The sequence below is a fragment of the Larimichthys crocea genome, unplaced genomic scaffold (genome assembly GCF_000972845.2).
Source record: "Larimichthys crocea isolate SSNF unplaced genomic scaffold, L_crocea_2.0 scaffold146, whole genome shotgun sequence".
NCBI lineage: Eukaryota > Metazoa > Chordata > Actinopteri > Sciaenidae > Larimichthys > Larimichthys crocea.
This window is the reverse complement of record NW_020852003.1, coordinates 20,653-43,784: the sequence shown is the minus strand read 5'-3', so window position 1 is coordinate 43,784 and position 23,132 is coordinate 20,653. Positions and strand designations below refer to the sequence as shown.

At 44.8% G+C, this 23,132-nt stretch overlaps 2 protein-coding genes across 5 annotated transcripts in view; both read right to left on the bottom strand.

Moving 5' to 3' along the window:
* The window catches only part of znf365 (zinc finger protein 365), a 39,018-nt gene extending 28,594 nt beyond the window's left edge, over positions 1-10,424 (bottom strand). For 2 of the 3 annotated variants that reach the window (XM_019274513.2, XM_027275537.1), the window contains exons 1-6: positions 10,289-10,424; positions 7,346-7,998; positions 6,928-7,237; positions 6,646-6,817; positions 6,435-6,481; positions 5,447-5,659 (exon numbers count right to left, since the gene is read on the bottom strand). In XM_019274513.2, the coding sequence (XP_019130058.2) occupies positions 5,447-5,659; positions 6,435-6,481; positions 6,646-6,817; positions 6,928-7,237; positions 7,346-7,988 (1,385 nt within the window). In that variant the 5' untranslated portion in view covers positions 7,989-7,998; positions 10,289-10,424. Of the gene's footprint in view, positions 1-5,446; positions 5,660-6,434; positions 6,482-6,645; positions 6,818-6,927; positions 7,238-7,345; positions 7,999-10,138; positions 10,235-10,288 lie in introns of those variants that run through there. The other variant, XM_010755457.3, reaches the window with a different exon arrangement.
* Positions 10,425-10,779: 355 nt separating this feature from the next.
* On the bottom strand, positions 10,780-22,971 carry sult6b1 (sulfotransferase family, cytosolic, 6b, member 1). 2 transcript variants are annotated; one of them, XM_027275523.1, is made up of 9 exons: positions 22,947-22,971; positions 22,780-22,847; positions 20,893-21,103; positions 18,549-18,661; positions 15,652-15,741; positions 15,435-15,561; positions 12,917-13,011; positions 12,667-12,826; positions 10,780-12,006 (listed from the first exon to the last, which is right to left on the bottom strand). In XM_027275523.1, exons 3-9 carry the CDS (start codon positions 21,086-21,088, stop codon positions 11,879-11,881), a joined length of 909 nt encoding a protein of 302 aa, XP_027131324.1. In that variant the 5' UTR covers positions 21,089-21,103; positions 22,780-22,847; positions 22,947-22,971; the 3' UTR covers positions 10,780-11,878. The 2 variants fall into 2 exon arrangements, with proteins under 2 accessions (XP_027131324.1, XP_010753758.1); XM_010755456.3 differs by lacking the exons at positions 22,780-22,847; positions 22,947-22,971 and having other exon boundaries at positions 20,893-21,690.
* Positions 22,972-23,132: the final 161 nt, after the last annotated feature.

Below are 23,132 nucleotides of genomic sequence, written 5' to 3'. Positions count from 1 at the left end.
ATCATCTTTCACCACCTTCCAACGAGCGCCTTAAAAACAGGAACGAGCTCTGCTGCTGTTTGCATCAAATAAAACACTTTAAATATTAAAGACATACAACATGAAGTCAGACTGAGAGGGATCGTAACCGCCAAAAATAAATGTATGACTCAATAAATCAATTAACAGGCAAATAAAAGCACCAAGAATGATTAATATGACGAACTAAGGATGTCAGAAAATGTCTGTTCAACAGCAAAGTCCCCTTAAATACAGAACTCTGCGTGTCTAAAGACTTTATACTGACGGACAAACAGACTGAACTTCTTCTGCTGCATTCTCCTGGAAGAGTCTCGACCTGGACGATCCAATGTAGTGGACGTCGACCCTGGACAGATTGTTTCGGTCTGGAGAGATGAACGTACATCGCTAAAGACAAGCGGGAAGATTGTGTCCACCAAACATGAATGTCTTCAGTGTGTGGTCTCAAACTGTGAGTGCAGTGTGAGTTTTCTTGACACGACAATGAACAGACTGTAAAACAAAAGATGAAACATTCAAATCTATTCAAATTATTTATTGTTGGCTGAATCCTGAACAGAAGCAGTTCAAGAACCAGAGCTCATTGAAGTCAGGCACTAATACAAAGGTAAGTAAATAAAATATTAGTTAATGTCACATTGTTTTTATAAATATATAACACCTACAGTCATTCTTTTGGTGTGTTTCACAACATATTAATGAACTTATTGAGTCACATTCATTTATTTTTGTCTTTGTCCTCCATGCAGCCATTTCTTAACAGAAGTCTGACCTCGTCCAAATAAATCTGGATTCCGGTTTTCTGTGATCGATCAGTCTGACTCGGTTTGTTTAAAGAAAATCAAACATCTGGCTTAAAAATTGTCGACTTTCACTAAATCTGGAATCATAATCGTCAGTCTGAACGCTCGACAGACAGACGCCCCGGGTTTGTGACCCAGATAAATGTTCTGCAAAGTTAAAGTACTGTAGGACTACTACTTCCACTTGACGACACATAAATAGCTTTGTATACAAAATATCTATCAACACTGTCAACGAAACCTAAACCACCGACAGCAAAGATACATTTGACACCAAATACCGTCTTTTACATTTACATTCTTATCGTTTGATGAGTGCAAAACTGTAAACAGATCGTACAGAATGATGCAGAGACAGGAATGATTCTATTAAACAAGCCGCCGGGAGCTGTTTAGTACGTATACTGCAAATGTACTGTATGCATTCACGGCACTGTAAGTCACTTTGGATGAAAGCGTCGATACGTCATTCATTTGTGATCGGAGAATCTCCACCCGTTTCTGTGTGAACGAGCGCCGGTTTAAGACCTTAAACGCAGCGTCTCTTCAGCGTGAGTTTAACATTAACTCGAGAGTACATTCGTTTTGTGTGTGGCGTCCTCCAGACCCGGGCCAAACCGTCGCTGCATGGACAAGGCTTGTTTTTTATCAGTGTAGTGGAGGGTTTACCAAAGACTGGACTGAAGGGATAAAAAACACCTTCGAAACAACCACAAATCTGCTGTCTGGACGTCTCCATCCAAATGTGTCAAATGGGTCCACCCACTAACCGTTATGTGAACATTAGGCGTTGATTCACGAGAAAAGCAGTAGGTGGCGCCAATTCTCCAGTCAGAAAACAAGAAGAAGAGGGCGCCACAGACGGTGTCATTAAAAGAAGCTCAAGGGGTCAAGTCAAATCACCTGTTGACGAAATGACACGGACGTATTCACGAAGCAGCCGTTTGAATTCTCTAAATGTTTCAGTGCTTCCTTTCTTGTCTCCTTTAGCAGAGGAGACACCGGACCATCGTTTACGAGAGGACAGGAGGTGATGCCACCCAAACGTGGCCGTTCCTGAATGCCGCCTACAGGCGACGGTCAAACCTTCTGGAAGTGTGACAGACGTCCAGCGTCCTGCAGATAATCATGAAAGTTACTGTGGATTATTAATAATCCATCTTTTGTCAGAACTTGTCAATGTGCTGACGTCCGCTTTACCACAGACTACATGATAATATCCGCCGTTGCATAAAGAGTCGAACTCTCTGAACACCACAAACTTCCTTTCCTAAGTCTTTCGTCATGACCTTCTCCATCGAGGTCAAGCGGAAGAGGACATAAGAAACCGCTGAGTAGTCATGTGACTTCAGTGTTTTCAAATGCGTTGTCTCACTTCTTGTTTGTGGCTCTCGGCTCCAACCTTCATTGTTTCCAACTGAAGACGGACAGAGAGCTTTGTCTCCAGTCTTTGTGCTAAGCTAAGCCAACACACACTGATGCACAGAGATGAAAGTGACATCCAAACACTGGTTACCCTCCACCACATGTTTCTCTATGTACAGTCAGCAGACAGTGTAGCAAACCTCTTCAAACTGAAGATGCAGAGATGGTTTGACTCAAGTCTGGTGTCATCCAACTCCTGTCTGTGCTTTACAAACCAAAGCAGAGCTGTGAGGACGGTGACAACATCTCAACGACTAAAAACGATTCTCTATAATTAGATTATTATTTACCGTTATATACAAAGCGAACACGCAGAGAACAAACGATGTTTCGATGAAGGAAGTGTTGGTGATCAGATTTTGGCACACGGTAACTCCTCCAGGCCAGCTTATAATGACAACACGCAAAGATTCACTACTTATTATTCGTATTAATATTCAACATTATCAGACAGAGGTAGACTAAAGAAGGCTCTTCATTTCTAAACGTGATTTCGGAGGCAAAATTTATGTTTTTAATGTTTTGGGGTGTCGCAATATTACGGTATTATTTCTTTCCGTATAGAAAACATGGAACAAACTTTCACAAACTAAATTTGTTCTTTCTTTCTTCAAATCACTGGTTTCACACAGAGGTAGACAAAGCAGGATTTTATTTCTAAAATGGATTTCGGAGGCTAGAAATATTCTTTTTAATGTTTCTAATGCGTCACAACATCACGGCGTCGCTTCTCTCCACTCTGCATCTGTGGTTCCCACTCAGTGTAACCTCCATAGACTCCGTGGACTTTTGGGTGTAATTCATTTGTCAAAAAAGTGACAAACTTGTTTTAGCCACGGGAATCTGAAATTGTGACATTTTGAATAAAAGAATCCTGAAAAAAGTCTTAAATATAATAAATAATAATAATGTCAACACTGAGGCCAAAGGTAAAAGGTAAGAACGTCAGGGTCTCGTATCTCGTAAAAGTTTAGAGTTCAAATCAGTTTGTTTGTTGAACGTCTAGGTTGGAACTCGGCCTATCCTAAATCCAATAAAAAGCCACCGCCACACAGTCCTCCATTGAGGACGCTCTTTACAACGCCGCTCCATATCTCACCGGCTCCCGACGACAGCGAGAGATTACGGAGGCGGTGACATTCATGCCAGCCAAGGACTTTACTGTATTGCTATTATTTGATCAATTATTCGATCACTGAAGCCAGAAAAAGCAGGGAGAACAGTCTGAGTGTATGTAGACTGGGTATTTATTTTTATAATTGCTCTTCCCGTCTTCTCCCGCTTATCCGCTTAAGTCGGGTTGCGGGGGCAGCAGCTTTAGCAGGGAGGCCCAGACTTCCCTCTCCCCGGCCACTTCGTCCAGCTCTCCCAGGGGGACCCCAAGGCGTTCCCAGGCCAGCCGAGAGACATAGTCCCTCCAGCGTGTCCTGGGTCTTCCCCGGGGCCGCCTCCCGGAGGGACGTGCCCGGAACATCTCCCCAGGGAGACGTCCAGGAGGCATCCTCACGAGATGCCCGAGCCACCTCAGCTGGTTCCTCTCGATGCGGAGGAGCAGCGGTTCTACTCTGAGCTCCTCGCGGATGGCCGAGCTTCTCACCCTATCTCTAAGGGAGAGCCCAGCCACCCTGCGAAGGAAGCTCATTTCAGCCGCTTGTATTCGCGATCTCATTCTTTCGGTCACTACCCAAAGCTCGTGACCATAGGTGAGGGTAGGAACGTAGATCGACTGGTAAATCGAGAGCTTCGCCTTTCGGCTCAGCTCCTTCTTCACCACGACGGACCGGTGCAGAGTCCGCATCACTGCAGAAGCCGCACCGATCCGCCGGTCGATCTCCCGTTCCATCCTTCCCTCACTCATGAACAAGACCCCGATATACTTGAACTCCTCCACTTGAGGCAGGATCTCATCCCCGACCCGGAGGCTGCACTCCACCCTTTTCCAGCCATGGCCTCGGATTTGGAGGTGCTGATTCTCTTTTATAATTGCTATTATTTTTATTTATATATGTTATTATTATTATTTTACTTTTTTACTCATTACTAATTTATTACTGGTTGTTTTCCTTAAAGTTATATTTTAAGTTGAGTTTTGAAATCAATGAATAATCGTGTTTATTAATCGTGATTATTCCTTCTACCCGGTGGACGAGCTGGTCGTGACGGAGCCTCGTGGCCTTTGAAGTATAACTGCTGTTGACACTGCGTCAACACGATTGGGCGATCACTGTTCAGTGCTGGGTTTTTAACGGTCAACAGACGATGACGATGATCTCGGGCAGTGATCGCTGCCATTTGGCCTTCAAAGCACAGACAGAGACGAGATAACTGGACTGATCGGGGGTTGTTGTTGGTGTTTTTTTTGGGCCGAGACGTAAAGGTTCAACCAGAGGAGAGGACGTGTCATCTTTCCATCCGAGAATCAAATGAAATCAGTCGATGAGTACAAAAGCACACGTTTACCTGAAGTTTCTCTACACACAGAGGAGAGGATTCAGAATTACACTGTACAAAATATCATGATTTATGCTGACAACTGAGACGAAAGAAGCTGTTATCAGTTTATATGTCTGAAGGTTTACCCAGTCAACACTTTGAAATGGTCCATTTCAGCACAGTAATCTATGGAAAAGTACCAAATGTGCAATAAAACATAACAAATCTTAAAACGTGTCTGTATATATGATGTGATCATGCAGTAATAGTTGTTATTGCATTACATTTTTAAACCCTGTTACGCAGTAAAGATGAGTAAAGATGGAGTTTGCTTCAATTTGAAGAAAATGGAAATGTTACTCTAGCTTGATATTTTTCTGTGTCCGGGGTCGGAGCAGCTGATATTTATAAAAGAGTTCTTTGACTTATAGTTTAATGTAAGTTTATCTCTTATTCTCTACTTTGATTTATAAAAAAATGATTGAATAAAAACTGCCAAGCAAGCGTCATTCAGGAGGAGCAACTGTATCCAATCACGCTGTACAAACACTGAACGTGATGTTGGTCAAAAATCCTTGTTTAACTTAAAATTTGTTGGATTTTTTAATGTTTAAATCACCTCCAATCACCTCGATGTGAACGTGACCTTGCAGTACTTTTCCATAGGTTAACACACTGGAATAAAGTCACCGTGAAATAAAGTTGTTACCCGCTGACACCCCCTCTCCTCGGCGCGTTTCTTAATACAGTTCTACGCCTCATACCCGGCAGACCGGCGGCGCTGGTGGTTCCAGATGTCGTCTCTGTGCTCGGGTCGGCAGAACAGCCTGGACGACTGGGCCAGCCGCTCACGGTGCTCCCGCTCGCGGTCTCGTTCCCCGCCTGGTTTGGAGAACAGAGGGCGGCCGCCAAACTGGGAGGAGGCGTGGGTTCTGTTGTCGTGGAGACCAGACGAGGAGAGCTGTCCTCCCGCCGACCTGGAAACGCCACGTGAACATGAACAAATAAATGTAAAGTAGGCGGTGTTGGCCACCTCAAACCATAATCTTTTCCTGAACCTAGCCAAGAACTTTTGTTGCCTAACTCAACCAAACCCTTCCTCTTATCCGGGGTCGGGTCGTGGTGGCAGCAGATTTAGCGGAGTTCTGACTCCTCCTGGAGAATCCCAAGGAGATGTGCCCAAACACAAAGAAAAGGAAGGAGGCCAAGAGGCCTGAACCACCTCAGCTGGCTCCTTACGATGTGAAGGAGCAGCTCTACTCTGAGCTCCTTCGAGATCTCCGAGCTCCCCACCCCATCTTTAAGTCTGAGCCCAGAGGAAGCTCATTTTGGCCGTTTGTATCCGTGATCACGTTCTTTCAGGCAATTCCCAAAGCTTGTGACCAATTGCCAGAACTTCCTTGAGGGCAACCAAAACTCTGAGCTCCTCTCATACCTGGGTTTCAACTAAATCTAAAGATTGTCTCACAGAGGAGTCCAAACAGTCTCCTGGGTAAAAGTCACCCCAGTGACTGAGTGGAAGGACAAAGTGTCGAATGTTCAACGATGAATTAAAACACAGCGGTAACACAGAAATCTGTCAGGTAACACCGCGGTCCTCGTGAATGATTTAGCAACCGCTCTGTTGCCTCTCGGCTTCTATTCAGACCAACAGCAGCGCCGAGCAACAGTTTACCTGAAGTGTGTCACTCATGGATAACCAGATTATACATGAATAATTTAAAACTACACAGCTGACAAGGAGCTACTCACCTGCTTTTAGTGATTCTGTGAGGTCCATTATCAGTTGGCTGCTGGTGCTGGTGAGGACACGGAAAAGGTCAAAGGTCAGGTCAAGACAGAGTCTACCGACCACCGAAAACAAGCATAAACATTACATAATTTACTTACATTAATTAATACTAATACCACAAATATACTAGCCAAGTTCCACCACTGGGGCTCTGTAGACATGTTGTTGTACCTTGTAGTGGTTGCACTGTTGCGGGCTGCCGTTAACCTGGTAATACTCGACCAGCCTCTCGGCCAGAGCAATGCGTCTCAGCAGATTCTCGATGAAGCGCTGGATTCGAACTTTACCGCATGTCTCCTGTCGAGCCGCCGCTTCCAGAAACTTCTGGATGGTTATCACCTCCCTGGAAATCAAAAGTTATACTGAAGCACAGAGTCTGAATCCCTGTGTAACTAAATGGTGTGATCAGGGTTCTCTCAGCCAGTGCTGCATTACAAACTGGAGGGTGTTTACCTCTCTCTTCGCTCCAGCTCATTCTCCGAGGCGTTGAGCTGCTCCCTCAAAGCAGCGATCACCATGACGGCCACGTCGACCTGTCGGCTCAGCGACCTCTCCCGCTCTGCGACTTCCTGCCTCTCCTGGGCCAGGTGCTGCGAGTGAGCGCGCTCACACAGGAGCTCCGTGTCCGTCTGGGCGAGCTCCGTGCTCACCTTGGCCAGCCGCCGCTGCATGGTGCTGTCGGCCGCCCGCAGGATGCTCGCCAGCCGCCGCCGAACCGCCGCAGAGGCCGCGGCCGTCTCCAAACCAGAGTACGACTTCTGCTCTGGTGGGCAAAAGAGAAGACACTTGGGTTTAGTCATGTAATTTATGAAGAATGAAGGAGACTACATTAATCTGAACCGGTGGTGCGTAAAAGTGAACATGAACGCACCGACCAGGTCCAGGTCCAGGTCCGGATCCAAAGGGGGGCCAAGAGGAGCTGGAGAAGGGAACGGGAGATGGTGGTTTAGGTGATGTCCTGCGTCTGACTTTCTGACGGACATTTTGACATCCTTCTCGGTTCTACTTCCATCTTCGTCATCATCGTCATTCTCCTCTTCTTCTTCTCCCACATCTTCATCTTCCATCCCACCTTCCTCCTCTTCGTCCTCCTCCTCCTCGGCCTGCGTCCCCACACCGACGCTCTGGGTGCGTCTCCTCACGGAGCCGTAGGAGTGGAGGTAACCGCTGTCTCTGCTGTCGCTGAGGGAGCGAGCGTGAGGCGGCCGCCCCGCTCCCTGCTGCCCCCTGCGGGTCGGCAAGCTCATGTCGTGCCAGGGGATCGCTGCCGTCAACGGGTCAGGGAGTTTGCCGGTGATGCTGAAGCCACCCGTGATGACGTCCGGCGAGCGGTACGAGTGGCGGTACTCCAGGTGGGCACGGAGCGAGGCCAGGCTGCGGAAGCGCTCCTGCTCGCCGCAGCGGGGGCAGCGGAAGGGGAGGTCACAGGAGGTGACCGTGGCGGCGCCGCAGGCCTGGCCGTTCCTCTCCAAGAGGAAAGAACCCGAACCTCTGGAACACAACTTCTGCTGCATCACGCCACACCTGGAACAGAGAAGAACATGAAGGTACTGAGGGACAATTCATCCATAAGTCCAAATACGGAGATGAAACTGAAAACCTTTGAGTTCTGGACAGTTTGGTCGAACAAAAGAAGCAATTTAAAGACTTGAAATGTGACCGAACAAACAATTATTTGATTAAACGTGAAAGAAAGCAGACGAAATCAGAGCTGAAACGTAATCAAGACATTTGAGGACCGCCCTGCTGGCTTTATTTATTTTACTTATTGAGACAAGTATGAAGAACATTGATGGATAATTGAAATTATCTTGGTTGAAGCACCAAGACTGCACAGCTATTCTTTACAGGAACCAAAACACCTTTGTTTTTATTAATTTAAGAGTTAACAGCATAGTTCGAGAGGTCAAACGACCCAGGTTTGGATGGACAGAAACTTACTAGATACAAAAGTATCAGCACTAAAATATACGTAGCAAAAGTAAAAGTAGTAATAGTGCTAGTAGTATAATTGCTATATTTTCAATACACGGTCAGGTAGAGTAATCGATTAGTTCTTTGGTTCATTAAATGTCAGAAAATGATGAAAAATGCCCAAGCTGACGATTTTATATCGAGACCACGTTCTAAGACGTACATTGCTTTATCTAAAAGACATGAGGTGTTTCTGTCACTGCGGGGTACCTCAGGGCTCGGTGCTAGGTCCAGTTCTGTTCTCCATTTACATGCTTCCTCTTATACGCAAACATAATATCAAGTTCAGTATTTACGTCGATGATACCACTATTTTACCCTCAGTCTCTCATCTCTAACTCATCCAAAACTCTGCTGCCAAAGAAACACGATAACATCACGATGACTCTGGCGTCCTTACACCGGCTACTGATTACTTTTAAAGCCCTGAGAGGGCGCTCTCGCACCGTGAGATCCTCAGATTGATTCATTGTTTTTAAATTGTTGTTGTTATTGTTGTTTGGAAAGGTGCTATATAAATAAAGTTTATTATTATTATTATATTATTATAGTCTTCTGTCTCCAAACTTTACTTACACAGAAAATCTGTGCCATGTGGACGGACCTATAGAGCCGTAGAGGTCGGTGTTTCTCAAACCTTTTACACCACGTACCAACAACTGTTGTTGTTGAGGTGCGAACAGAACCCATTCAAGGAATTAAAACTTATTTTAAATCATATTCCAGCGATCTCATAGTTCACTCTAACTCAAAATATTGTCATATTTTGATGTTTTTAGATGTTAAATTAATTCATTTGTTTGTTTGTTTTTAAATGCACCACTACCGGGAGGTCACGTACCACAGATGGAGAACCAGCGGACTTTATGGTATGCTGAATTACTTCACGTGAATCAAGTTATTTTATGATTATGTGATTTGTTTTTTTCAAATTAAACTCTCAAATTAAAATTTTCTGTTTCTCAAACCTGAGAAAAGAATGTGAACCGTGATTCTGATTAAATAAATCACAACTCTACAAAGATTCAGATTCAATTTGAGAATCTTTTTTTTTTTTTTTTAATCGAACTATCGGCCTGAGCCCGAAAAGTACAGACCGGTCTAGAACATAAAATGGAAATACTCAAGTACAAGTACCTCAGAATTGTACAGTTATTTTTTTTTTTTATTACAGTTTAATTCAAATTTTCTATTTTTTTCACTGTTATTTAAATATTCTGCAACTCATAATTTTGTTTAATATTGAGTTAAGTGAGTAGTCGTACTTAAGTTCAGTACATGAGTGAATGTTTTTAGTTAAAATACACCAAAAATTTGATTTGATTTAAAGTTTAATTCAGTTAAAATGTCTATAAATCCAGCTGAAATGTGTTTTCTGTGGTGAAGCAACACGATTAAACGCAGCTCGCTGTTTAGATGTGACATTTAACGCCGGTATATATTAAAAATAGATTAATTATAATAGTGTGGACGCCCTGTGAGCATCCACACTATCAATACATAATGTAGCATCGTGTAACCTGTCCCTAACATGAAGCCAGGTGACCTGAGCGTCACACGTTACACCGAACTCAACCGTTACCGCGTCCCTTCAGTGTTTTAAAACAATAGTCTGCGTTAAAATAACCGCGTGAACACCGCAACTCGTCACGCAACCTTATTAGCATCGCAGCTGTAGCGTTAGCTCTACCTGCACACACACACACACACACAGGCTAACGTTAGCACGCGGCTAACGCTGAATCATGACCGAGCGGCGGGAAAAAAAAAAAAAAAAGACCGTTATACGAGCCGCTGTGTGCGCGCGCACATTAACGGTCTGATTTGAAACATAACGAACCTCTGACCGTTAAACCGTTAAACCGTTAAAGTCTGACGGTGTCATGTTGGAGACAGACGGCAGCCCGCATGACGTCATCCATTCACGAGACACACACACACACACACACACACACACACACACACACACACTGTGGACCACAGTCAAGTTAACCCGCGAAAACAACAACACGACATCCGGTTAGCCCTTTCAAAGTAAAAGCGATGTCTCATGTGTGAAGGTTACCTCCGGTTCTTACTTTTAAATATTTATTTACTTTTATCTTTGACTTTCAATGTTCTGAACGTTGAAACGTATGTTATGAAAAGTACAATAAAATGAATAAAGAGAAGAGGTCAGAGTAGACAGTCTAAAACCTGGATGTAGTCTCTGAGACGTCCCCGCAGACTGTCTAAAACCTGGACGTAGTCTCCGTGATGTGACCCTGTCGATGTCTATGGCCCGTTTCCATGCACAAAGACGGACTCACACAACCTGAGATCAAATCTGGAAAACAGTTTTATTTCTCATCATGATCGTGTACAGTGACGTACTGCATGAAATACACAGAAAACACACACAAACAGTGATTGTGCATTTTTTAAATCTCATCACAGTATTGTTGATGAAGTCTGAGTAGCTGCCAGTTTAAAGACCGCTGAAGGACTTTAACTTCAGGCACCTTGTGTTTGTTTCAACATTCAGTCAAGTCGGCTGCTGGTTGCTTGATGCTAACACAAGTAATCAGATTACCTTTTTTTGCCCCAAAAAAAAAACAGGTGTCTGATTGGTTTGATTAACTTGTGTGTACGTATGAAGAAAAACAACAATTTTAACAAGTTTGGGGAGTTAAACATTCTGATTATAGAGCTGGCGTTCCCATAGTGTACACACCAGCCCCTGAAACAGCTGCATGTTTTAAAGGTTTTGCTGAGGTATGTCTGTTGACGTGTACCTGAGAACACGCTAAGAAACGTGGAACACGGCCCTTTGCTTTGGCCAATCACACTTCACTGTGATGGTTGTCTCTGACTCCAGAGCGTCTGTCGTCATGATGAACTGACGGCATCTGTTTATTATCTTAACACTGAGTTTGTGTGTGTCACATTTGTAACCCTGGTCCATTCATGGATATTCGCACACAGCCAGGTGAGCTCAGGTGAGCTCACGAAGGAATAGTTTGACATTTTGGGAAATATACTTGTGTATACTGGTTAGATCAGAAGATTGGTTGCACTCTCAGATATGAAGCTACACCTAATTACCTTAGCCTAGCCTAAAGAATAGACTTGTGTTTTGCTGTTTTATGGTGGGTTGTAAGAGCATTGACCTCCCAAAACGTTGAATTATTCCTTTAATGTTGTCGAACTTGTACAGTAACAAAAGTTCACGTTCCCTTCTTGCTCCCTGCCTTTCTATATTTTCGCTTGAACTTTCAGCCCTGTGTTTCCTCCACCGGATGAAATGTTTTATGGTTGAAGACGATCTGTGCAATGCTGGAGGAGGTTGGGGAGGTCAGCTCAGTGGTGGGGAAAGTCCTCCAAACTCTTCTTCTACATACTTTCCCTCCTCCTTTCCTTCCCTTCGCCTCCTCTCTTGTCTCCTCGCCTCCTACTGACAGTGCTTTTGGTAGTTGAGCTTGGCTCCCAGTCTGGTTCCTGCCAGGTGTTTCTTGAAGGCGTCGTCCATCTCCTGGCTTTGTTCTGGGGTGAAGTGGTTCCTCCAGTCTCCAACCTCACCTGCTCAGACAAAAATATGACACTGTCAAACTCATGCGCTGATTTTGAGATACAATCCTCATGCTAAGGTAGGCTAAGCAGGTCCTGACTAAGGTCCAAGGGGCTCTATTTACAAAAAAAGTCCCTCTAAGTGGTTTATTTGTCCGACCTGCACTCAAAGGCGATATCAGGTCGATACATTGTGTAATTTTTCATGATCCATACTGTGTAAATATGAGTTATTTGAACTTGCAGGGGAGGTAATTGTTTGCCTTTTGAACACACTCTGCTGCTTTACTGTAATTTGCTTGACAAGCATGTTGCAAAGCTAGAGTTTCACAAGATGCCAAATATGTAACTTTACCTCCTGCTGACCCACACTGACCTGTGATCAGGTGACCCACACTGACCTGTGACCAGGTGACCCACACTGACCTGTGATCAGGTGAACGGTGTCTCTGTCATTCGTACGTCTGTTCTCACACTATGTAACTTTGGGCTCCGGGTCGGGAGAAGTACGTAACGCTTTACGGCACTAAGTCACACAGCAGCAACTAACATAACCAACTTTACAAGAGTAAATGTGGGACTGACTTTTAGTGGTTGGTGAGAGCTTGGTGAAAAAAAGGCTGAAAGACAGACCCCGAGCTGGCTACTTGGTGTTTAAAGTCTCTGCGGCACCTTTTCTGAAGATGATGTTTCCTATTCCCGAGTTGTGGGAGTTGGCGGAGTTCTTCTTCATGGCGTTGAAGGTGCTCCCCTCTGCAATCTGCTGGACTTGATCCTCCGTCAGGGTGAAGCCGAGGAACCTGGTGATCTGACGGATGCCCTCGCTCAGGTCCTGCAAGGAAACAAAACAAACAAAATAATAGTATAATACATGTTTAATAAAGCCACAGTTCTCTGTCAGTGGAAGCTATAACCGATCTACCTGTTTGAGCTCTTCATAGGTGACCACCATCACGTTGGGGTCGTCCATCCTCTTCTCCCAGGCCGAAGCGTGGTCAAAGTATGACCCCCAGGGAACTGCACACACGGAAATACACAACACAAACAGCAATAAACAGATCAGCCAGTAAGCACTGATTAGTTTGTTTCAACTGTATTTAAATGACAATCTGTTGCTGTGGTGTTGGTCACTTCAAGAATTATAGAATCTGACACACCGGACCTTTGTGGTCTGAACCTAGAAGCACGACTCGACAGGATGAAAGTTCACGTTTACTCAGTCCAAACAAACTTGTCCAAAGGGTTAAACAGGGAAAGTAGTAGTGAAGCAAAGCTGAACACAATAGACTGATCTCTGGGTGGTATATACACTAATGGAGCAAAGGGCGAGGGCAGGTGTTGAGGTAGGCGGGGAAAGTCAGGTGATGCGGGAGAGAGGTTGGTGACACGGCGGGGGAAACAAAGCAGCCATGAGTGTGTGAGCGCAAGGAGTTGGCTGGCTGGTTTCCAGCCTTACAAACACATGACTGTGCGTGTGAAGCTGTAAAGTTAACCTCTGTACAGCTCTGTAATCTCATATATCATGCTGTACTTTCTCCTCCGCTCCACATGTGTGTGACAGCTGGCGGCTGTGTAGATTAAGAGTTTACATTCAAAACAATAAAGGTCAAAACAGACACACCTTCTATCTTCCATGTACAATCATCACACCACCAGCAGCTAGACGTGTATTCATTTAAGTGATGATCTGTTGGTCTTAAATACAATCACTCGTGAAACTGACACCAAAAAAGCCTCTTATTTGTGTGTCCTAATGTACTTTATATAATGTGCCCACATGGCATCAAGAGTATGACAGACAAAAAGTGACTGAATGAAGTATAAATAAATCCATGAATACTAGGGATGGGAATTTAGAACGTTCGCAACAAGAACCGGTTCTGTGTGTTTCAATTCTATGGACTCATTTGGCAGTTTATCTAACGATTCTCTTATCGATTCCAAAAAAGAAGTTACGCACGCTCGATTCCAGCAAACACAACAAATTACGCCACGTAACTTCCTCAAGTTTCTCACGTGCAGTGCAGTCAGTATAAACAATGTCACCCACTCGGTTCAAACGCTCCAAAGTTTGGCTGCATTTCACCAAAACAGACGTCAACAGGGCGACTTGCAATCACTGCAAAGTGGAGATAACAGCGTCGGGAGGGAACACGACCAACATGCAGAAACATTTGCGCACACAACATGTAATATTTAGAAATGAATGTCGTGTTTTTGACACGCTTCGGACTGGAGATGAATCTCAACCTCACAGCAGCGGCAGCAGCCAAGCTATGAGCACCTCTGTGGTTACTATGGAAGGTAACTCTGGTACGTAACACACTGCCTACCATGATAGGGCAATGTGCTTCTTTGTAAAACATGCTATAACAGTTCACATTAAACGAATGCCTTCTGCATTACATTTAGAAGATGACCATGACGAGAGAGAGCGTCTGGCTGGCTCAGAGGCTGCAGCTGTACTAGTACTCGCTCCAGTTCACTGCCACTCTCCGTTCTCCTTTTTTTCCCAAATGAGAATCGATAAGAGAATCATTAAGAGAATCGATAAAGAATCGAATCGGTAAGCAGAATCGATAATGGAATCGGAATCGTAAAAATCTTATCAATTCCCATCCCTAATGAATACATGAAAAATTAACACATTTTAATCTGATTAATCTGAAACAGGATTGGTTAGCTCGGGGATCGAGTGGCAGGCCATTGGCTGTCAAATTCGGAAAAAATTTTGTGCAGTCGGAAGGTGCCGTAAACGCATGTTCCTATAACCTAACCCCTGTAACTGAGTATTTCTAAATCATACTGTTGGTACTTTTTTATCATTGAAGGATTTGAAATACTTTTGTCTCTTGCAGACGTGATGGTCCATATACTAATAAACTGCTCTGCTTTGACCTGAGGAGGCACGAGAAGCATCTTAACTCACATTTTATGAGCGTCTTCACGTAGTGCACTCATCGACTAAAGCAGAGGTGGTTCTTTAATCCCACTTGGATTCAAACACACGAAGCATTTCCACAGTGTCCCTGCTGAGTCGGCTTTACACGCTGTTTATTAGCCCATAAACATGGCAGAGCTCAGGATCATGAAGTCAAACTGTGAGTGTAATGAATAACAAAAGGTGATATTTCTGCGGCGGGGGGTCAGACCCTACATCACCTCAAATCAGTTCAAACTCACTAACGTTGTCACAGATCATATAACTATAGAGTCTAGAAGCTCTCAGGTGGAAAATATTTATATATACGAACATGTGATTCAGTTTCCCACAACACATCCACTATATCTAAAAAAAATGGTGGAATAGTCCCTCCGGGTTGGGAGCAAGTTGCTGCCCCAAGTGAAGGACTTAAAGTATCTTACAGTCCATCCAACTCTCCCCTATGGTCATGAACTTTGGGTACTGACCCAAAGAATTAGATCGTGGTTTCGCTCACCATCTCCACTCATGAAGTTGGAGTAGAAGGATTCCCAGGACTGTCCGGACGGAAGGACCGGATTGTTGTTGGAGAAATGATAGAAGGAGACTAGAGTGTCTTTAGGGTTCCTGAAGACCACCAGCATCTGTACGACACATAACACAATCAATAAAAATAATGAAGGCTTGTGATATGAGGAGAATCAGTTTGTTCTCTGCAAGTTTTTGAAACTTACTTTAGTTTTCTTTTCATAGAAAGAGGTTGGGATGTTGTCGGGATGCATGTGAGTCCCCAGAAACCTCGGAGAGGGAGTCTCATCCACGACCTGAGGACGGAGGAAGATAGGACGAGTCAGCCTTATCTTTTACAAACAAACATTTTCAAAAAGTTCACTGCAATGCCTGAACAACAACGTAGGTAATATATCAGGTTCTTCCAAACAACCCAACAATGACTCACGGCTGTTTGCGAGCATTGACTGTTGGTAGGAAACAGGATGCAGACACTGGTCTCTAGTGTCACTGTCATGTCATTTGTCATTGTGAACTGAATCCAAAAGTCAGCCAGTGGTACTAGTGGACGTTCAAGTACATGTAAATTTCCTCTGACCAGATACCAGGGTAGCAAGACACTTATCTTGAACTAACCTTCTCTAAACACATTACCTAGGATGCCGGTCGTGCCACTTCCCACTTCACAACATAAGAAAAATCAGGCCTTACCTGACTCAACATGCTACCCAGCTCCTGATACAGTACAATACAAATACTTTAGCTTCAAAAACCTCCTGAAGACCTCCAGCTCTTCAGAGAGGACCTCCTACTACCAACAACCTCACCACAGACCCCCCAACCACCGTGTCCTCAAACATCCTGCAATCCCACCTCTTTTAAAATAAACTGGTTTGTGTCTTCTGGCTCGTGTTTGGGTTCATTATAACACCAATAGCTGTTTGTAACAGTTGACAACTTCCCAAAACTTTAATGAGTTCCTCGAACGATGTGTGGAAACAACGCCATGAGCCAGTATCATGATAATGTGAGAAATGCAACAGTTTGCTAACTACACCAACCAGCCTTCTCCTTGCTTTAGGAACAGTTTATGTATCTTTTACATTTATATTTTACATTATGTTATCCAAATATCTGAGCCCCATTTAGTGGCTTTCCAAGAAGCCAGATGCAGTCAAAGCTCAGAGAAGCTGATGAGTGGATTTTTGATCTTAGATTATTTTTATTTATAAACAGGAAATAACTTCAAGCTACATAGAGTGACGCACGAAGCAAAGAAATGATGAAGACCTGATCTACTTTAACAATCCGGCCTCGTAATTTGTAACAGCTGATACATTCTGCTGTTTCTCTCTGTCACTAAAATGAGGAAACGTTTTTGTAGCCTAGAAACGAAATAACTGCAGGCTCCGGTGTCAAAGTTCAGAACATAATCAGGAGTGATCAGTACTATACAAACATAATTAGGAGAGAAGGTTGACCTCAGCTGGATAACTGCATAACAGTGGGGGGTGTAACATGCACTTCTATTGGCTACTCGCTATCCCTTTAAAATCTTTGCCCTCTGAAGTAACTTCAGTGAGTTAATTAAACCACAGCACACACGTTTAGACACGTGTTCCTGATTGAAGATGTGAAAACAGGCCCGGGATTTCCAAGAATCCAAGAATAAAATCCAAAGAACATTTCAGTCTAATTATTCTATGTACATGTTCTTATAAGCGGGGCGTGTCTCTGATCAAACATCTGCCTCTTATCAGTGCTCTCGTTTGAAGGAGGAACACCAGGCCAGGCTCAAACAGCAGCGACAAACCACAATGACAATGAACTGTGTTTGACTTCTGAGCGTCAACAGATCTACATTCAAAACTTCAGTTTACTAATGAGGTTTGGTCTCTGTTGGAGATCATTCAAAGGATACAGGGGGGAGGAGGAGTGTGTAACAAAGGATTACAACATGCAACCCACTCACAGACGGACTAGAAGTTGCAAACTGCCAAATGAAGTTAAACTTAAACTGGTTCAAACCAAACCAGATATAAATTGGTTTTAAATTATCTGTATATGTATATATATATAGTTTATATATAAGTTTATCTTTACAAAACATACAAACTCACAACAACAACAGAGGCAGAGTAAAACTCTGAGTTGAGTGTAAACTGGATGTAAATTTTCAGGAATAAATCTTTCAAAATAACGTTCACCCGGTAGCAGATTAACCAATCACAGATGTTTTCTCAGAGGAAACAATATGTGAGATATCTGGACAAAATGAGCTTTTTATTTCATTAAATCTGCAGCCTGTGATCTGCTTTTAGTGTGTCACTGAGGAGGCAACATGTCAGAATCGACCTTCCTCCTCCTGGGACGTGGTTAGTCGCTGTAATAAAATATCTGCAGAGCTCCTCAATCGATGACTTCACTCTGTGATCAGGCTGGGATACATTGCACATGTACAGATGTTGTATCTGATCCACCGAGCAGCTCTTATCTTCAAAATAATGCTGGTAGAGAGTTCTCGAGTTATTGAGACAACTTTCCCCTTTAAGAAAACCACACAGTAAGCAGGTTACTGCCTGGTTTCTTGACTGTATATCAGTGTATCAGTACAAACAGGAACGACCACAGGGAGCTGAAAGAGTGCAGGGAACAGGCTCGACCAGTCCACCTTCAACACTTCATCCATCACCATCAAAACACAACATTCATTCATCACCGCTGCCTGCATTTCTGCCTCTTCTGATATTTGAGGTCCTCAAAGCTTCTTCAGTTCTTCAGATGCTCTTCGGTGTTTGAAGTGCTGCGATTCAACACGACTCGTCTATGGACACTGAGTCAAAGCAGCTCATGTCTGCTAAACTTACGTGTTAAATCATGTTGATGCGACACTGACCTGTCATCAGGTGAATGGTCTCTGTCATTTTTACGCCTGTATGAAACTTAGCTGGCTGCTGTTGGTGACCTGGTTGATGATTGGTGGATCAGAACAAATACTCGAGTACAGCTGGACATAGTTACCACAGTGAGATTACACTGGAGGCAATACTGATTTCTACGTGATGTTGCTTTGAAAGCTTTGCTAATCTGTGGGTTAATAACAATAAACACGTTAAAGTACCTTTAGGGCTTCCGGTGCAAAGAACTCGATCAGCGGTGGCATCATGGTCTCCGTTTTCATCCCTGTGGCCTCTGTGATGATCTTCCTCAACACTCCGACCATCCAGTTGAAACCTGCACACAAACAGTCAACCATGGTTCAACCAAACGTCTTCAAGAAGAGGAGTCCCTGCAGAGAGTCCCTGCAGCATGTGCATCCTCAAACCAACTTCATACATTATTTATACATTCCTCTTTCACGTGTTTCACTTCTGCCCGTCTGTCTATCTTTACGGTATCGGGCTGCCGGCGTGTTGCTCTGCAGCTTCACCGACAGATCCGCACTGTTACGTAATGACTCTGGATCACAGACATCAGTCTGGGTGATATAAAGGTGACTTGGCTTACGTGTCCATATAAATCTGAATCCTCTCTGAGATTTGCAGTGTTAAAAAATATTCATAATAAGCAATATGAATCTTCTTCTTCTTCTCCTTTGAGCTTTTCCCTTCAGGGGTCACCACAGCGAATCAGTTGCCTCCATCTAACCCTGTCTTCTGCATTCTCTTTTCTCACACCAGCAACCTTCATGTCCTCTTTCACTGCATCCATAAACCTCCTCTTTGGTCTTCCTCTAGGCCTCCTGTCAGAATCCTTCTACCAATATATTCACTCTCTGCTCTCCCTCTGATGGACTCATTCCTGATATGCAATATGAAACTAATATCAGAAAAAGCTATACCGTATTTATCAGGGTAAACTTGTGGCAATCACAGCTGCCACTTTTTTACCGTAACAAACTTTTTTTTTACAGTGCAGATGAGAAAACCAGTTTTAAGAGTGACCGCAGAGTATTACAGGCCAATAAACAGCAGCATATGGTAACTGTGAGCTGAGTGTTGAGGTGAAGGTCTTCCTCCTCACACAGTCTAACATTAACATTTATCTGCCTGTGATATCTAAAGAGTCTCTGACAAACAGCCTCAAACTGACCACGCCTCCATGGATAAATGGTTCTGGTAGCCCCATGCGGGCTCCAGTCCAGGCCGGGCCCCCATGCATGAAGATTCGGGATGGATGTGGTGTGTTATCTAACATTTCTCCAAAAGGCGATTAACTCGTCCGTCTTCATGTCGTTTCTCCAGCAGCGTGTCCACAAAGAAAACATGTCACATTCCTCGAACGCACCGCGGCAACGCCAAGAATGTCGCACTGTTCATCCTGTACAAACTTCACTGTGAGCGCTTTGTGTTTCGAAGGCAGTGTGACATGGAGCTTTATTCAATATTGGATCATCAAGTCAGAGATTGATTCAGGTTTAGGCACCGCAGTGAAGTGCTTGTTGAAAAGTTAGAGGGCTCACGTGAAGCTAAAACACTGAACGTCCGTACGCTTCATTCTGGAAAGCTGAAACTTAGAAACTAAGATAAGCTTTCTGATGTAACTAGTTAGCTAATAATAGTTTATTACCCCAACAATGAGTTCTGAGTGTTCAGGTGTGAGTTTATCTCCACAAAACAAACAGAGCTGATGGATTATCTCGCCCTCAAAGCAACATTTAAGCTGACGGCGGCCTGAAGGATCGAAGAGCTGACGGATTACTCTGGAAAACATCACAGCGAGGTTTTCTAAAACTCCTTTGTATGAACGCAGCCTCGTCTCAATGTCTCTGTTTCTGGGTGGTGCAGATGTTTGTGTGGAGCACTGATTACAGTACATACCTCAGCTCATCAGCCCGACCAGGGGGCGCTTGAATAAAGTTTGTTTTGAACATTAAGGTCTCAGTTTTCTTTGAGGTAATCAAGAGTCCAGGTTTTAGACAGTCTGCATTGACGTCACAGAGACTACGTCCAGGTTTTAGACAGTCTGCATTGACGTCACAGAGACTACGTCCAGGTTTTAGACAGTCTGCGTTGACGTCTCGGAGACTACGTCCAGGTTTTAGACAGTCTGCGTTGACGTCTCAGAGACTACGTCCAGGTTCTAGATCAGTTTGTTCGCGTTAGAAGAAATATATGAATTATATGGACATTTTTAGATATTTACGCTGCGATTCTGTCGGGTCTGGGTGATGATCTATTAAACAAGACGACAACAGTCTTTGGTTCAGCTCTTTCCATCAGCAGTCTGTCACCGTGGCGACGTGTTGTATGTACAGTATGTTGACTTTAAACGTTGACCTCGGGTTAAATATTTCTAACACTAACAGACCTGTCGTAAAGTTCACTTAAACATCTGATGACTCCGTTCAGGTTTATCTGCAGAGTCAGAGTCAGAGCTGATCTGTCGGGACTTCACCTTCACCGTTACAGTGGAACTGAGGTCAGAGGTCAGAGGTCACAGCAGACTTCAAACCATTCACTCACCACATTTGGGATAAGCCACCAGCATGATGTCGTCCTCTCTGGCCTTGATGTTCTCTAGACCCTTCAAATGCTCCTCGGGGCACATGATGCGAGGGTACAGCACCCCGTTGTATCTGTACAGCTTCTCCTCGTCGCTCATCTCCTTCGCCCTCTGCAGCCTGGACTGGATGTTAGCGCTGGAGTCATTCGAGCTCATCCTGACTTTGTGAGTCTGCACAGACCAGAGACCTCAAACCAACAAACTACGACTGGGCAGACGGAGGGAGCGGGGTGTAGTCGCAAAAAACAAACTGCTTTCTGTGCAGCTGAACGTCCATTCACTGAGAGAGAGACTGACTGTGTGGAGTGTAGTCAGGGAGGAGGAGGAGGAGGAGGAGGAGGAGGAGGTGCCTTGAGCCTCCTCCTCCTTTTACTACACACACACACACACACATTTTCCTGCATGTGTGTGTGTGGAGGTGTGACTGATGGGAGATGCCTGTTCAATGTTCACCAGATGGGAGGAACACGCCGACTGCACAACTCTTGTGTAATGGTCACGTTCTTCTTCTTCTTCTGTAGTTTCTTTGTGCGGCCTCCGTGACCGTGAAGTGACGCCGAGACAGGAAGTGTCAGAAACTACAGTTCCTCTAACGTCCACTAGAGGCTGGCTCCAGAAGTGAGTCAGTCTCCATAAGTCCCCATGTTCAAATGTCCAACTTCAGGACTACCAACAATGTGGAGATGAGAGCTACCACACCAAGATTCATAATGGCTCTTCAGAAACCTGTGCGGGACGTCACAGAGACTACGTCCAGGTTTTAGAGTCTAAAACCTGGACGTAGTCTATTTGATGTCCCCGCAGACTGTCTAAAATTTAGACAGTCTGTGGGGACGTCACGGAGACTGCGTCCAGATTTTAGACAGTCTGCGGGGACGTCTCGGAGACTACGTCCAGGTTTTAGACAGTCTGCGGGGACGTCTCAGAGACTACGTCCAGGTTTTAGACAGTCTGCGGGGACGTCACAGAGACTACGTCCAGGTTTTAGACAGTCTGTGGGGACGTCACGGAGACTATGTCCAGGTTTTAGACAGTCGCGTGGAGGCGTCACACGAGACTGCGTCCAGATTTAGACAGTCTGCGGGGACGTCTCGGAGACTACGTCCCAGGTTTTAGACAGTCTGGGGGACGTACGGGACTAGTCCAGGTTTTAGACAGTCTGCGGGGGACGTCACAGAGACTACGTCCAGGTTTTAGACAGTCTGTGGGGACGTCAAATAGACATCACAGAGACTACGTCCAGGTTTTAGACAGTCTGCGGGGACGTCACAGAGACTACGTCCAGGTTTTAGACTCTAAAACCTGGACGTAGTCGATTTAACGTCCCGCAGACTGTCTAAAATTTAGACAGTCTGGGGACGTCACGGAGAATGCGTCCAGATTTTAGACAGTCTGCGGGGACGTCTCGGAGACTACAGTCCAGGTTTTAGACAGTCTGCGGGGAGTTCAGAGACTACGTCAGGTTTTTAGACATGTGCGGGGGACGTCACAGAGACTACGTCCAGGTTTTAGACAGTCGTGGGGACGTCACGGGAGACTACGTCCAGGTTTTAGAACGTCTGTGGGGACGTCACAGAGACTACGTCCAGGTTTTAGACAGTTGCGGGGACGTCACGGAGACTAAGTAGGTTTTAGACAGTCTGCGGGGACGTCTCAGAGACACGTCAGCATATTAACATGGTGACGAGGTTTTTCTGGGCTGTTAATGGACGTCACACGTCACCTGGACACAACCTGTTGATCCGACAACAGCGGGCTGCATTCCAGCTTCATGTGCTGTGAGAGGTTTGGAACCTGTCCTTCATGTATTCATGGTGGGATCCGTTTTAAACGGTGAAATGTCTCACCTGAGCGATCTCAGGATGGAGTCTCCGTTAATGTCAAAGTTTGGTGAGTAGGTGATGCACAGCAGGACCTGACGGAGACACAGACAGGTCATCATCATCTTCATCATCATCATCATCATCTTCATCATCATCATCATCACAGTGTGTCGTGCCTCTGCAGGCCTTACCTTCATCACCTCCACCTGCAGGTCTTCGTGGAGAGACGGTGTCACTCTGATGGCCTCCAACATCTGGCTGAGCAGCTGCTTCTCCAGGACCTCCACCTCCATGGTGACCCCGCCCACAAACCTGTCCTCACACAGGAGCTTCTGATTGGACGAGAGGGGAGGAGAGGTCAGAGGTCAAAGGCCCCA